Below are 17,644 nucleotides of genomic sequence, written 5' to 3' on the forward strand. Positions count from 1 at the left end.
ATCCTTTAGCAATTTCTGCCTCTCACGCTCTTTCTCTGCTCATCGCACCATCCCTTAGCAACTTCTGCCTCTGTCTCTCACTCTCTTTCTCTCTAGCTCAACTTCGCCATTCTACATTTCTATCTACTATTCTTTGTCTCCTCACCCATCTCTTACTCTATTTTATATCCTTCTACTTACCTCATCCATCTCTAGTTGTCATGCTCACCTCTTTCTACCGTGCCTCACTCTTTTTCTACTTTCTCTCTCTCTTTCTACCTCACCTTCCCCTACTCCACCTTTCTGTACCTCTCCATCATTTCTCTCTACCTCACCAGCCACTGAACCCCCGCCCTTCTCCCTATCCCACTTCTCTTTCTAACCCTCTCTGATTGCCCCTCTGTACCACTCTCTACCTCCCTCTCTCTGCCTCACCTATCTTTCTATCTCATGCCTCTCTCTTTACTTCATCTCAACTACCTCTCTTTTCCCCACCTCTCAGCCTAACTCTCTCTACATCTTCATGTATTGAACCCTTCTCTATGTATCTCAACTCTCTACCTCAACCGTCCACTGCATATCTTGCTCTCTACCTTCCATCTCTACCTCTCTCTCACAACTTCACCTCTTTACCACTCTGTGCTACCTCTGTAACCCCCTCACCACTCTATACATCACCCATCCCTCTGCATCTCATAGCTCTGGTGTCATCTCATCTCCCTGTCTCCCTTCTTCTCTGTCTACTTTACCTCAATCTCACATCTCCCTTTACTTCACCTCCCTGTTTGTCTCCATCTCTCTATAGTTCTCAACTTTCTTTAACTTTTCCTCATCCCTCTCTATACCACACCACTCTCTTACTCATCTCTCTACCTAATTTATTTCAGTACCTACTCACTATAGCATCTCTCTCTAATCCACCTCTTTCTCTCTTATCATATAACCGTCGAATAAACCTCACTATTTGTTCACTACTCCCTCTCTCTGTCTTCCTCTGTCCCCTCTACCTCATTCCTTCTCTCTACCTTACTCCTTTTTCAATATCCATGTTTCTCTGTCTCTTCCTCTTCTTTTCATTCTATCATTACTTCCTCTCTCCCTCTCCCTACATCCCCCCACATCACCCCCTTTTTCAACTCGCCCTCTTTACCTCACCACCCTCCCTACCACTCTCTTGTTAAACGTTTCTTCGCCTCGCCACTCCATCAATCGCTATCAATCTCAATTCTCTTGCTCTACACAATGTTACTTTACTTCACCTCTTTTCTGTGTACAACTTGCCTCTATTTTCGCCTATCACCTCTCTCTCTCTGCCACATTACTCTATTTTACCTGACATGTATCTCCTTTTTAATTTTACCCTTCACTGATCTCTCTCTACCGTCCATCGCTCTATAATGCTATGAAAACCTCAGCTCTCTACTTGCCTACCTTTTCTTCTTTTTGTCTGGAGTGTCACTGTCACCTCTTTCTATCTTGCTAGCTTCTGTATCTCACTCCTCTCCGTACCCAACCCCATCCCTATTTGTTCATCTCTCCTCCTCTATTTTCACTTCTACTTCACTCTAAAACGGAGTCTCCAACATTTGTCTGTGATGAGAGATTCTTAAGGTAAATGAAAATTATCCAGATCTACTGATACTACTAGTGTGGTAACAGTGACCTCATCAGAGAAGATTATATAAGTGGGCAGCCAATGCAAGATTATCAGCAATGATCACCTCATTTCATCAGGCAGGGTTGCCAGCAGTAATGGGAGAAATGCTTTATGAGCTTGGAATGCCTCTTTATGGTTAATACATGACAGCCATAGCTGCAATGCATCTGTAATAATATTAGTAATATGTCCTCCCAAAGACAAGTGATTGCACAATCAAATATCTCCTTTTCAATTTTTAGAATATACGCAGTAATTCAGCCAAGCTAAAGCTTCTAATTTAGTAGGCTGGGAAGCACACTGGAGAGCTAATTACAAGTAGCCGGAGGCTACTAGTAGCTAACAAGCTACTCGTTGAAGATGCCTGCTCTGAAACCTAAACTATCTCTCTAACGTTATTTTTCAACTTACCCTCTTTCTACCTCTCCGTAGCTTTCTTTCTGCTTACATCAGCTTTCTCTCATTACGCTGCATGGATCTCTCCTTTGTGTATCTCTATGCTTTATCTCTATCTGTACTTCTTGTCCCCCTGTACTTCACCTCACTCTCCCTGCCATTCTCATTACCTCTCAGACCTTGTCCTTTCTGTAACCCTTTCCTATTACTCTTACTCATCACACCCAGAGGTCACTGTCTAGCTTGAGGAGTATACAAAGAAGAAGTGGAGAGGAGAGACAAGGCAGAGGAAGAGAATTAAGGAACTATTATTGAACTGATGACATGTGTGAAAATCCACAGAGAAAAGTTTTGAATTTCACTATTATAGAGAAAAGGACAGTTGTGAAGGCGATTTTTTTTGTATTAAGCATATCGGGCATTTAAAGCTACAATTTCCAGCACCATGTGTAAATTTGTTAATATTGTGCATGAGTCCACTGAACATCTTCCAAGTCACCCCTAACATGACTTTCCTACAATTTGAAGAACAGGCTGGGTAGACACTGAATCACACATAAAATATTACTGGCTTCATCAATGTTTCTTCACCCTTTCTTTAGGTGCTATTTGGCTGGCAGAGTTCAGGCAACTGGAGCTTCAGCTGCTTTTGCATGATCTTAGACAATATGAGGTCTCGAGTTAGATGAAATTTAGTAATAAATTCAATGGAGTTCTCCACAGGGTGTCCCAGAATAGGTCTTGCCTGGGGTCCCAAAACCTTTACGATAGCACTGCCAACAGACAAATGTTCAGTAATCCAATTTATTTGCAGTGTCTTAGTAAGAGCACTCTGTTGCCAACTACTACCAGCCAACTAACGTTAAGGTCAGATTAATCCTTAGGTCCCAGCACTAGATGATCCCCAGAGCCAATAATATGGAAATAAAATGCTACTGCCACCATAACAAAGCAAATGTCAATGATGAGCAGCAGCTACAACAAAGCATCCACAAAAACAGACGTTTGCAATGTGGGGAGATATTATTTTCTGGCCAGACCAGCTACTTGGAGCATTTTGAACAATTGAAAATTAATGTAATAACATGCAGAATTAACATTTAGGCCTTAGATGAAAAAAATGCTTTTAAATTTGCAGAAATGCAGGAGGCTGCCACAGTTACATGTATCACTCTTGAATAGCTGAAGTAGCATATTCTGCAAAGCTGACCTAGGTTAAGAATGTAAAATGTTTAACTCTGACAAGCTACCATACTGTGAAAATGAGAACTTAGTTCTGACATTCCAGAGGTATATTTTTAACAGAGTACAATTAAAATGTTTTAGTTCAACTATGCAAAATGTTTCTAGCCATTCAAAGACCTAGTAGAGTGAATGAATAAGTAGTTTGTGTTTTAGTAAAGTGATGTAAAATCTTAAACCTGAAACTGCATTTTTCTTCAGGAAAGTAAATGATAAGAACCATTGTGGATTCATACAAAGTAGTTGTTAATAATGATTCACTTAAACATTGCTGTCTGTGGACTATTGTTTTATGGGTGAGAGGATGACAAAGTGTTCCTCTTCACATGAAGACGTCCAAAGCTGATTGGCTGGCTGGAGGAAGAAGGAGAAACATGTTGCAATGGCAGAGATTATGATTTCTATATTAATGCATGATCCTAGAGTAGGTAGACTCATTGCTCTTCATTGCACTTTCCCTGCCTAAGTCTATGCTGTTCTGAGACTGGACTGAGTTTCTTGAACCTCTCTTTATGGGAAGTTCTGCTTTGATTGATAACTGATATGTGACTCTGAAGCTTTATGCTTTGACCTCTCTATCTAGAACTCTTTATGGGTTCTGACTGGCACCTTTCTCCCCATTCTCCCCCAAAACATTTTTGATCTTAGAGTACAGATTGTTTTCCTTTATGGAACATGCTTAATGCACTTATTCTAATACACTGATTGCTTAATTAGATTTTTTAATTAATGATTGATATTGATGACATCACATGCTGATTTCAGCAAAGATGCACTGTTAAAAATAGACTGGATAAATAAAGCTTTTAAACTTACACTATTTCTCATTATTGACTGAAGATAACACTTGAAATCGTTATGATTATTAAATGGATGTACAGCTCCTAGTTAACCTCATCTTATGGCAAAGGTCCGTTGGCATAAGACTCTGTGATCTATCCCTGATGAGTTGGTCAGCTCTACATAGTAAACCGATATGTGATTGAGATCTCCGCTCTTACAGGGGCACCAGTGGTGGGAAATCGGTCTGGCACCCCAAAACATGCAGTAGGCTCACCACATTCTGTGAGTACTTCCTCCTGATCCAGTGGCTCAGGTTCTGGGAGTCAATCTTGTCTCGCCGGTTGTGAAGGCTTTGGCAGTGCTCTGATCTGGAGCAGCACACAGTTCAGGATGTAGGATGAGTAGGATTTTGAAGCACACCATCAAGCAGCAGCCACCGCAGGGTTTTGGTCTTCTGCTTCTTGTTTAAGGTTTAGCCTGTGTCTACTGTTCATCCTGGGGAGACACAAATGACCTGACCTTGGTGTTGGAAGAGCTGCTTTAGGTTCTTGTCTAATTACATCAACTTTATTGATGGCACTATATGTGTATTTGGAAAGCTTTTGATTGGCTCCAGCAGCATTATGGCTCCTGTATCAGTGGTTCTGCATTTGGGTTCATAGCAAGTGTCACCCAGCCTGGTCTCCATGACTCCACTGTACTCTGAAGCACAAGGCAGCAGGGCTGAATCCATTTAAATTGTATTGTTACTGCTATGACTGCCACCAATATTTTCTTGTAGTAAAAGTGTTTTCTAAATAAATAGAGTTTTCCTTTCTCCCCTTTGGAATTCATTGTGTTATACTGTATCCAGTACTGTTCAAAGATGCCTGGACTTGCATTTTCTTTGAATAGAATTTGTTTGAATATACATGCACGAGTGGCCATTTCTCAAATGGTCAAAACACCACAACCAGCAAGGGTGTTGGGTGGAAGCAAATGGGTGCTGGGTGGTTGTGGGAAGGGGGGGGGGGCTTAAAGAGGGTGATATGGAGAAGAAGGAGTAGTAAGAGAAAATAGTTCACATGAAACATGAAGCTCTGACTTCAGCTGTTGAAGCATGCATCAATCAATCAAGCACTATGAGACCAAAATAATCCTGAGTGGGACAAATACAAGAAGAGGGAGGAAGGGCATCAAATCAAGAGGAAAGAAGAGAGAAAGCCGGAAAGCCCATCCAATAATGAGCAAAGTGCTGACCCTAAGCCTACTCTAAGTACATGATATGTATTGGAAGCAATAGGCCAGCCTACTCACAGCTACAACTGTTGAAATTCAAGATCTAAAATAACACAAACCATCTGACAGCATTGTATCAAACTCCACTAAGCTTTTCTCAATAAAGCATACTTTGAAGCAACCGTATATGCCCTGATGCTATCTTAGCTCAACAGAGGCAATGCCCTGTTCAATGACCCATCCACATAGAGTCCTTCATGCTGCTGCCTCAAAAAGTATTTATATAGTTCTAATGACTTCCTCTACCAACAAATATTACTTTAAACCCCTCCATGGTGCCCCAATCCTTACATTTATAGCATAAGGCCTTTTGATTGTTTAAATTTCAGTTCTACCTCAGATCATCTGCTCAAGTTCTGATGTTTGCCCCCCCCCTACTGATTTCAGATGGAATACGGGGTGGTAATGCCTGTGTTTACGAAAACAGAGTTGTGATGACCAAGAGGTATTGGTGAAGTCTCTAAAATAAAAAAGGAGGGCTGTGACATGGATGGAGGGCTGCAGCAAATCACAGAATTGCACCTGGGTCCACTCTCTATAACAGACCAGCCTATCCTGCTCACATTGCCTCCCTCGAACAAAAAAGCGTTTCCCTGGATGGCACAATTTGAGAAAAAATTGTATAAGAGGGCTTGGGAGGTGGTTTAAAATATACCAATAAACTGCATGCATCAGGAAAAATCCAGTGGTGAGACATCTTAGAACAAGCGTGGGTGACATAGGAAGTATGGTAAATGTACAAATGTTTGGTTATTTATGGTCAAATGCCAATTAGCTCGACAGACAAATGTAATATTTTTTTAAGTTACTGAAATAACATATTGGACAGTTTCGAAAATATGTTACCTAAATAAATGTAATGCATGCCTTTGCTAGCCCATGCATTGTGATTTATTTTTATGTTTTGCAGAATTGGTTTTGAAGAATGGGGGCTCATGCTCTAATCGTAGCTCTGCTTCCTATCATGATGATGATGGAGATCCCCCAGGTAACCCTTCAGGTCTGTATGGTGTCTCATTTAATTATGAATAGACCACTGAAACACAGTGTAGGTGATGATTAAAATGGATTTGGAGCCAGCAGAAGAATACTCACTAGAAGCTACTATGAGAAGATATTAATTCTCCTGGATGTAGATACCCTTCATTCTGATCACCTAACAACTTGACCTCAGGTGCTCTCGGGGAGTGATAATCTTCACCCTATGGAAAACTAAGGAATATGTGGCAGAATCTCAACATCCAAGAAATTTGGAGTGTGGGATTTAGTGGAATGTGAGGTTCTAATGTGGTCCGATGAAACTTATGGCAGGATAGTCTTCGGCTTTGTTGTTGAGGAGCATTAATAAATAGAAACAGCAGTTCAATCTCTATGAGCTGTAGGGACTCCCTCGTCAACTGGCAGGCCTTTTGCCAGGAAGACCTTACAGCTCCCTGGCCAAAGGCCTGCACTGCCTTTTCACTCATCTATGCAGAGGTCACCTGCCTCAGCATAGATGCAGGGCCCTTTCACTCATATAGTTTAATTCTCCATATTCCCTCTCCAGCATCATTACTTGCATAAATCCAAGTCACTAAAGTCCTTAAAAGTAAAGTCTGTCTGATTGTCAATTGTACAAAAGGGTACTTGCCTTTAAAATATCAAACACAGTTGTTGAGCAATAACAAACTTTCTAATGTGTTCCCCTGCTATATTTTCTAATGTAAAGACTATGGGCCATATGTACGAACACTTTTTCCCATAGACACAGAATGGGAAAATCCTTTGCTACATCTGACCCTATAAAGGGTAAAATAAAAAAGAATAGCCACACCCACTGCTGTAAAAGATGGGAGGACATTCGCCGCTGGAGCAAGAAGACGGCGGAGGCCCAGCTGGGGATGGCCTCCCAATGTGGGAGGAGTGCCCGTCGCACCATGATCCCCCTGATGTTCCGGATCCTGGCAGTGGCCTATCCGGAGTTGGATGGGTGCTTGAGGGCATCACAGCAGCCACAAGGGGGTGAGTACAGTCACATCCATCTAACTCTGCGTGCATTACAAGGTGTCTGGGTGGGGGAGGTTGGCTGTGGGTACCCCTAGGCCAGGGCGTGTTTTGTAGGCAAGGTCAGTTCGTGTGGCAGGCTATGTGGCACCCCAACCCCACAAGTCGTAAGAGCCAAATACACCTAGTCAGGCTCCTGTGACTTCCATGTTTGCAGCAATTGGGCATAGGCCTTGTACCCCATGTCCCTGTGATTAATTAGGGAACTCTAAGTGCATGGCGTAGTGCAGGGGGCTGCTGTGTCAGTAGTGTCCGCCAACGGTAGCGGTATTGCATGCACTGAACAGGTCTTTCTTCTGTCCCGCCCCCACCTTTTTGTGGGCTCCATGTTCTTGAGTGCATTAGCATCATCAGGCGGAGGAGCAGTGGCACCTGAGCAGGAGGGAGCTGCATCCCACATGGCCCTGGAGGGTGAGACAATGGAGGCTGAAGCCACCACTGGGACGGAGGGCGAGGGGAGCTCTAATGCGGGGACAGGAGGTGAAATCAGCGACAGCGACTCTTCCTCTGATGGGAGCTCCCTTGCGGTTGCGGGCCCCTTTGTGCCCCCCGCATCAACAGGTACAGCCGCCACCCCCCCTACCAGCACCGCCCTCCCAGCAGCCCCACAGCATGTGTCCCGTGGCCGCTCACCCAGGAGGGTGGGCATCTCCGTCACCCCAGGCACCTCAGGCCCTGCCCCAGTCAGCCCTGCTGCCCTCAGTGAGGAGGCTATTGACCTCCTGAAATCCCCTCACTGTTGTGCAGTCTACCATTCTGAAGGCCATCCAGGGTGTTGAGAGGCATTTGCAACAAACAAATGCATACCTGGAGAGCATTCATCCTGGCCAGGCAGCCCAACAGAGAGCATTTCAGGCTCTGCTCAGCACTTATGGCAGCCATTGTCCCTGTGTCCAGCCTCCCCCTCCAACTTCCTCCACCCAGACCCAATTCCATGTACCTCAGCCTATCCCAAGCACACCATCAGACCAGCATGCACACACCTCAATACACAAGGGTGGCTCTGGCAAACACAAGCACCACACATCCCACATGCACTCACACAAGCCTCATACCCATGCACACATACCAACATCCACTGCCTCCACTGTGTCCCTCTCCTCCAAGTCGTCCTCCTCCCTCCCTGGCTCGTCTCCACTCACACCTGCATGCGCTACATCTTCAGCCACTACCTCCAACACCAGCACACCCATCACCACACACCACTCACGTGCACTCACCACCCCCACTACCATTCACACATCCCCTGTGTCCTCTCCCAGTGTGTCTGTGAGCCCTCCTCCCAAAGTGCACAAACGCAGCCACACACCCACCCAACAGCCATCCACCTCACAACAGCCTCCAGCCCATGCACCTTCACCCAAAGTCAGCAAAGTACACCTCCTACAACCACTACCTCTTCCTCCACTCCCAAACTCCCTCCATCTACCTGTCCCAGTGTGTCTAAAAAGCTTTTCCTATCTAATATTGACCTCTTCCCTACACCTCCCCCCCGTCCATCCCCTAGGGCCCGCCTTTCGAGATCCCAACCCAGTACCTCAGCCACCACATCACTGGGCACAGTGGTGCCAGCAACTGCAGGCTTTTGGAGTGCGCCAAGCAACAGGGCTGCCAGTGTTCCATGGAGCGAGGGCAAGGACATTCTGCCACCTCCAAAAGTAAAAAAGTTGCTCACAGCCGGGAGGGAGAAGGCAAAAAACCTGCCACCAAGGGCTCAGGCAAAACAAAAGTGGATAGTGGCAAGACAGCTGCACCACCATCCAAGGTGGGGAAGGGCCCGAAAATCAAGGGCAGGTCCATGTCGACGCCAACCTGCACGGCGGACAAGACCGCCACCAGCACCGCCACCTGCACCCCCACACGCACCAGCACCGCAGTCACTGAGCCCTCCACCAGTACCGCAGTCACTGAGCCCACCACCAGCACCGCAGTGACTGAGCCCGCCACCAGCACCAATGCCACGGAGCCAGCCGCCAGCACCGCCGCCACAAAGACCGCCGCCAGTTCAGCCGCCACAAACACTGCCGCCAGCACCGATGCCACAGAGCCCGCCGCCAGCACCGATGCCACAGAATCCACCGCAAGCACCGCCGCTACTGACACCGCCGCCAGCACCGATGCCACAGAGGCAGCCGCAAGCACTGCCACTACTGACACCGCCGCCAGCACCGCCAACTGCCCCGCGGCATCCTGAGCCAGTGGCACCACCGAAAGGCATGGCTGCCATCCCCAGTGGTCGGGCTTAGTGGGTTGTGAATATTAGGGTAATGTGAGCATTTAGAAGATGACACTGGAAGTCTATAGTCTGTTTTGTGTGGGTTTACAAACTGACACCACTTTTTAAGAATAAAATACAAAAACAACCTTTACTTCAAGAGTTCTTCTTTTCTTGGACACATCAAAATATAGCAAGAAATGTAATCAATTTAGAAAAATGTATTTCATTGCAAACTGCAAGACTAAGCAATGGGTTGGAGGTTTACATGATTGCTTGTACATTGTGTATAAAATGCAATATAACATTATTGTCAAATCTTCTTCAAACTAAATCAAGTTCAGATGGCCACAAAGGTTACACCGGCGATGCGCAAAAACACAGGTGAATAAACTTAAGCAAATTTAGTAGACCTCTGTCGTATCTTGTTTTTTGCTCTTAACAGGACCTGACAGGGGAGAAAAAGCCTCAAAATGGTGACCGGGGAGCTATAGCCGCAATCATTAAGGGCGTGCAGAAGAAGCGAGCGCCTGATGATGATGTTGGTGGGTTTTTCATGCAGAGCCTTTAGCAATTGAAAGCTTGATTGAGAGTATGAATGTTGATTATGTTATGAAGTCTGAGGCAGGTCATCCAAACTTGTTCACAACCACAGCAAATCCCCAGAAGAAGAAGAGGACTGTCTGCAGGGCTGAAGAAAAGTTTCTTGTGCTTGGTGCTAGGAGGGAGACAAAATAGTGCATTACATAGAGGCAGCAAGATCATTATGTGGTTATTGAGGGAATTAAATGAATGAAAAAGTACAAATACACATGTTCAGGATCTACACAATATACAACCATCATAACGAGTCATCAGTTAATATTGCTTTGGTCATAGTCAAGAGTTTTGTCCTAAAACTCCAGTGGTATTGCCACTGTGGTTTCTGGAACATATCTTCTAAGGCAAACCTGGGAATTATCAGTTCACATGCAGAACTGGTTCTACTGTTTTCCATGAGTAATTCCCCAGTCCAGGAAGGTCTGTGGGGAAATCATCTGGAATGGCGTGGTAATACCCCAACCTGGTGTTACCGATGTACCTGGTATTGGCAATTACCAGCCACAAATACAGCAGGACTCTATGTCTGAAACAGATGTAGCTGTGCTCCGATGATCCCTGCTGTCATGTTGCTGAAATCAGAGCAGCTGCAAATAGCTCAGGTGTCAAGAAGCAAGTCAGCATTGTGAACGTGGCTTGTCTACTACGAAGGTACACTTAATGAAAAGGTTAAGCACTGCAATTTAAAGTCCATTTTAACATGCCGGCTTTAATCAAGAGCCTCATTTGGGTTTTTGGAAAATGATTTATAAAAATCCATGCCTTTAAGTGTGAAGGTAATTTTACTTTTTAGGAAGTCTAAATACTTTTATGCCTGACATTTTGGGGCTAGATGCCTTCTTCAGCAGAAAGAACAAACATTGGAAATGCCAATAGATTGGCCTTATTTACCAACCTTTTGGCTTTGCTGTTGCCTCTTGTACCTGGCTTTTCTGTGAAGCCATACAACATGTAAGTGACCCAGGTGGAAGGCTGTCGGAGCTGCCACCTTAACTATGGCCTTCACTCGCCTTTAACAATTTCACTTTCCACAATATGGTGGTGGTGATTTAGTGCTCTCACAATGTAGTGGATTTGATTAACATTGGGTGTAGCTAACTCTACTGAGTGGCATTGCATCGTGGAGCACTACATCACCACCACCATGCCATGGGACATTAGCCTGTCTTTGCTAAATTGGTCCTTAGGTTTCACTTATTTATGTTACTGGTCTGTGAGTGGTGGTATACCATCTAACAGAGAACAGAACGCAGCATACTCTGACCCACTGAAATGTCACGAGTTGATTAAACCCATCACATTTGGTGTGAATCCTTGGCATACTATCTGCATTCATGTCATTTTGCTGGCAATGCCAAGCACAGGAGGGTATTAAATAGGCATGTGTGGCAGAATCAATCCATGTAAGGTAGTTTTACAAGTGGGTAATTGATAAAAATGACACATTGATGTCTGGAGACCAAATATTTATTTACAGGAATAAAAACTAGCATTTTGAGCCAAGAATGGTTCTTAGCACCTTGCAGACATCCTTGGCATGATGGCTCCTAGCCATGAAGTTGTGGTGGTCCCCACAAAATGGTTGTACTTCTTGCATATTTTGGGTATCCTTGAAATGATGGTTTCATCTGTTGTATTGTGGAGGCCTTACATAATGGTGGTAAGTCTTACCATATTTGGAATGAGTGAGAGGATGGTCAGTTACATGAATGAATTGACCTCTGTGCGATGGCTTCAGTTCCATTAGGAGCTGAAGCCAATGCCGCTGCACGGTTTCCACTGGGCTGACCAGCGGAAACCTCAGTTTTCTGAGGTTTCCGCCGGTCAGCCCAGTGGAAACCTTGTAATGGGGCTAGGCGGAGACTGGCAGCTCTGCGGGAGACTGCCAGATCCGTGAGAGACTGCCAGATCCGCAGGAGACCGTCAGCTCCACGGCCATCTTCTCTCCACGGGGCTGGCAGGCCAGCGGTCGGCCCACCAGCCTCATAATGAGGCCCTTAGTTATTTAGATGTTTTCAGTTCTTGAGCCACATTCACTATAGCACTCACTAAATGTGAACAACCTCCTTATTCTTTATTGTCTGTTAAGCAATAGTGGTTGTATCACTAATATATAAACTGCACGTAATAACATAAAACATTTTTTTCACAAAATGAATACAAATGGCCTTCTGAATTTTCCCTGGTTGTTATTCACTTTCTGGCCATGGAAAAGTATCCCCTCATACGACTGAAGTGACTTGAAATGTGACACGTTTAAATCCTATTTGGCTTACCAACTGCAAAGCAATCTGCCAAGGGTTTTCAAGCAATTATATTGGAGACAGCCTACAGCTCATGTGTGTTTGGCCGTCCTGAGACTGCCGGCCAAACACACATGCGCTCTGAGTGGGAGTGCTGAGCATTCCTCCTCAGTGCACGTCACCCCGTGGCCCCGCCCTCTTTTAAACAAAATAATAATAAACATAGTTTATTATTGTTTTATATAAAAGGTGTTGCAGCAGCCGCTGCTGGCGGGGAGCAACGCTCCTCCGCCCATACGGCAGAGCCACCACTGCCCTAATAGATGATCAGTTATGAGGAGCTACCTTATTGAAATGGCTTGACTGACTGAACCTGTTCTCTAGTAAGTACAAACTATTCTCTCTAGTTGTCTTTCTTGAGTGGTAGCACAGAGCAGTGCCACTGCTTCCATGTCAGAATGCTTGTCCCTGAGACTTGTAAGGAGTCACATTGTTTCTGCAGTTGTTTTGGCAACACTGGTGTATTTTCTTTGCTTGTTTTCTGTAATTAAATATTGGAAATGTCTATTATAACAGGAAAATACATCCATGATGGTTATAGTCACTGTGACGATCAAAATAGTTTTCTGCACCACTTTGTATTACAGTCAGAGAAGACTGATATAAAACCTACTGCCAGCAGCTGGAGGGTGGAGCTGCTCCACCTTGTGCAAATTATCCTTCAAGAGCATCTTGAATATACTTTTGAGCTCCAGACACTGGTTAGGGTGTTGGTCAATTTATGGTCTGAATAGAAGCCTCTGTATACAAGTAACGGTGGTAATGACAACCCAGTTACTTTCAACATTGTGAATACCTCAGTCATTCTTAAGGTTGACCTAGCATCTGCTGCACAGGGTAGACTTCTGAAAGAAATCCTCAAGTGAACCTGGCTCATGACACCTGAGCATCAGGAATTTTACTAGCTCCCATTTACATCACAGGTGGAGCCTAAGATCATGTGCTTTGCACTTAGAACCAGAAGAAGGACTGCATCAACTTTCATCAATTTTTGTTTCCCATGTTGACCAGCAAGGAGTTTGTGATTTACTTTAGGTTGTGCCCTGTCCATGATGTGGTTCACACAGAAGCCATAAAGCAGTTGTTACTTGGCAAATTGTGGTTCCAGTAGCAATCGGATCCATTGATTACCTAACTTTATGGGTTATAGTGCTACCACTCGGACAAGCCAGTGAGGGTTTACCAATCTAACACTCAGATATTCTTAACATTTCAAAGTCTCCATGTATTTTCAGTACTGTTAAGACACTTCCATGTTCAGCAGCCCAAGGGCACTTGCAAAAAAGGCACCCTGATATAAAATGCCTTACCATTCAATGCCACACTGCTCCCTGTGGATATAAAAGTTTTTGTTCTGGACTACTTTCTTTGTTACAGAATGTCAACAAATGACAAGGTTGATCAACCTCAATTGCAATCTGCCACAGTAGGGGGTAATCTGGGTAGGGTTTTTTTTACAACCATCTCTACATGCCATTGGAACTCATCACCAATGACGCCACCGCCTACATTTTTAAAGGGGCACTACCTCATCCAGTGTCGCTACTTCAGGTCATGAAATGGCATTGGTAATTTCAGCTATGTGACTATGATATAATCCATTAGCGGCCACTTTGTGCTGTGGCAGATTTGCAGCAGTTTAATACGTTAGTGAATCTAATTTACACAACAGTTCTTTTTCTATGGTAAATATTTCACTCTTGAAAATCCCATTGTCTCAGTGGAGCTTCTGAATATCCCATTCTTAGCACCAGCTGTAGACAGAATGAGAGAGGCTAGGAGAAAGAGGGACAGATAGATAGATAGATAGATAGATAGATAGATAGATAGATAGATAGATAGATAGATAGATAGATAGATAGATAAATAGATAGATACATAGATAGATACAGAGAGACAAAGAGATAGACAAGAAGATAGCAGATAGGGAGAGCCAGAATGAGAGGAAGAGAGGAGAGACACAGACAGACAAAAAAAGGAGAGAGTGGGAGAGAGACTGAGAGACAGAAAGCAAGAGACACAAACAGAAATGGGAAATACAAAAATGAAAAATGAGAGAGTGAGAGCTAGTTAAAAGGGAAGACTAAAGAGAAATAGTGTCAGAGAGACAGAGGAATAGTGTGACAGAAGAGACACAGACAGAGAGAGAGGTAGAAACAAAAGAGAGAAAGGAGGACCAAAATCAGACATCCTTGTAGGTGTTGGCATCTAGAAATGTACGCGTACTATTGGGTGGTCCGTTTTATATCTGTTCGATTCATGTCTGGATACAATCATAAAATAAAGACGAAATTGAACTTACCAGAGTCAAAAAGGCATTTGAGCGATTTACATTGTTTTTCTGTAACAAAAAATAAAAGTGTATATGAATTACTGAATTTTAAGGCCAGGACAAATGGAAAAATCCCTAGAACAAGGTTGTTTTCAAGTATTTTAATGATTGTCCATTACTGTGGGCATGCTAGATTTGAATGCAAACAATGAACATATTCTGTGCAAAAACTATAAACCTTTTCAGTTATACCAGCTTCTAATAGTGTGGACACTTGTCAGTAACAGAGATTCTTTTGTTGCTCCACTCTTTCTTAAGCAACCCCATTGAGCATCCAGCACACACATGAACATGCAATGTCTATCAAGAAGACGGTATTGGAAGCCTTTCTTTTGCTAATATGCCTCAACTTTGTGTCAAAATACCTTATTTATCCCTAAATCACTGTCATCAGTGTACCTTTTTTTTTATTTTCTTGATAACATTGCACTGGTCCATTTTATGTGACAACTGGTCCCATGACTCATTCCCATTTTATAAAATCGAAAACAATTAATACATTATGCACACCCTTAAATGTCTGCCCATGGTATCAGCAGGTCACAAAACATGCTTCAGAAGTGTATGTATCTTGGAAATCCTTAAACCCATTTCACACTTTTCTACCCAATGTGTTTTTTTTTATTTTTTGGCTTTCTGCATTTTTGTAGGTCTGCTATATATGGACACCCCGTGTGTTGCTTGAAGCACTCAGTAACGTATTACACTAGTTCAGTAATTAGCTCAAAGGAGTGATTTTCCCAAGCCATGCATACTAGTGCAAGAACAGTGCAAGACAAAGAAAGTCATGGGTTTCATCACTTCGGCCCAGTGAACATGTTTCCAGTGCAGTTCTTAGAGGACATCTTCTCTGGAATATGCACCAATGAGATACCACCTCCATTTCCACCACCTTTGCCACCCCCACCAACACTACAAATATTGATACCACCACCACTGACAGAGTTGCCACCATAACTGATACCAGCCCCAGTTCCAATACTACAGAAATATCCTTAACAGATACCATCAATTGTGATACCCCCATTACTAGCACCAATACCACTACGACTGGTACCACCACCATCAATGCATTTACCACTGATATCAACCATCAGGCCCATTCTTTTTCTAATTGTGAAGCTCCTGAATCAAAGAGAGATATAAGAAAGAAGGAAGAAGACATTGAGGTGCCTGTTCCTTCCCATGAGCGAATGTGATTTTGTCCTAAGTTGAGGTTGCAATTTTAGCCACAGGATTTGCACATCCTTTGAATCATAACTACTTAAAATGACACAAGTGAAAGGAGAAAACAGTAGAAGTGTATTCAAGCATTGCTCATAATACAGGCCCTTACAAGAGTAGGCAAAGATGCCCCAACAGAAATTCCAAGAATTAGTTTGGCTCCGACATAGAGAAGGGTTGTGGTGAAAGCTGCAAGGAAATCCAGCTTGGAGGAATCTACCAAGGTGGGGTGTCACCCTGGGGGAACACCCTCTCATGAGAACCTTCCCTTCAGTCTTTCTGTTTGGGATCAATAGAGGAGCTGTCTGAACTGTAGCATATCTGTTGACTCTGCACAAGGATTGGATTGTTATCATACTCCTGGCTTGGGAAGGGCCGGTGGGACTGCGGCTGCTGTCTCCATGTTGGATGCTTATTTCTTTCCCTACAGCCCGGGCATCCTGAGAGGTGAGGAGGGCTTCACCCACTGTACTCGAAAAGGATTCATGCACTCCAACATCACTCTGGTCCTGATCCATGGAGGCTGGAATCCGTACATTTGCAAATTAGGTCACTGGATAGACTACAGTTATAAGAAAGTACTTAGCTTCATGGAGGGTCCATAAAATGCTTCTACCTACTTCTTACCCACCTCATTTGTAACACCTGCTTTTGGGACCCTGTACCACTTCAGCAGAGAACCTACTGGATCATTCTTGTTTGCCACATGAAACCACTTAGTGTTGAGGAGGAACCTTCTTTCACTTTCATCAACAGATAACAACCGGCTATTCATTCTAGTGAGGTTCTCTAGAGACATTTGGATTCTGTGACTGAGGCTTTGCAAGTTGTTCTCCGGTCCCTAAGACTGAGTCCATGATACTCAATTACTATTACAGGAGGGCTATGGTTAGCACACTTCATTTGATTTGGTACCTACACTTTTTACATCTCTATTGAACATCAAACTGCCCACTCGAAGAGTCCCCTTGCTTCCTCCTCATTTCCCATCTTCCCTACCACTCAGCTGTAGGTTTTGTCAGCTTTGGTATTTGTTGGGTCTGGCCTGCAAGTTGCAATATGTCTAGACCCCCAGCTCACTCTGACTGTGTCTTTTATGTTGGCTAAGGAACCAGGCTGATCCTTACCCCTGACGTGGTACAGTGATAAGATCACTGGGTTGTAGAGCTCTTTTACTCACACTTTGAAACCTTGAATAATTCCCTTTCATTTCGAACTCATAATTAATTGTGTCTGCTTAGAAGCAGTTCTTTATTAAGCACTACATAAAACATGGGCATTTAAAATTTACATTACTGCTGTAGTTGAAGGGCAGTGTTTTCATACAGGTGAGTATAAAACCACTTAGTTATAAATTAAGCTATTAATTCCAGATTACAGCCCCAAACCTATGAGTATAAAGCCATTTTTTCTATTGCAAGCCATGTGATTCACAGGATCACAGGGTTTAGAACTAGAAATTGGCTCTATCCTAAACACTAAAACCATTGTGTGAGTCACAGTACATTTCAATCTCATATCACTTGGCTAGGCAAACAGCCAACAAATGTGTGCAAACATGTCAATTCTGTCATTGTGACACAGAAAGAAAA

At 43.8% G+C, this 17,644-nt stretch overlaps 1 protein-coding gene across 2 annotated transcripts in view; it reads right to left on the minus strand.

Moving 5' to 3' along the window:
* Positions 1–9,725: 9,725 nt before the first annotated feature.
* LOC138249716 (GPI-linked NAD(P)(+)--arginine ADP-ribosyltransferase 1-like) overlaps positions 9,726–17,644 on the minus strand; it is a 34,093-nt gene continuing 26,174 nt past the window's right edge. For both annotated transcript variants that reach the window (XM_069203735.1, XM_069203736.1), the window contains 2 exons: positions 14,799–14,837; positions 9,726–10,311 (listed from right to left, as the gene is read on the minus strand). In XM_069203735.1, coding sequence (XP_069059836.1) covers positions 10,223–10,311; positions 14,799–14,837 — 128 coding nt within the window. In that variant the 3' untranslated portion in view covers positions 9,726–10,222. The remainder of the gene's footprint in view (positions 10,312–14,798; positions 14,838–17,644) is intronic.

This window comes from Pleurodeles waltl, chromosome 8, assembly GCF_031143425.1.
Source record: "Pleurodeles waltl isolate 20211129_DDA chromosome 8, aPleWal1.hap1.20221129, whole genome shotgun sequence".
NCBI lineage: Eukaryota > Metazoa > Chordata > Amphibia > Caudata > Salamandridae > Pleurodeles > Pleurodeles waltl.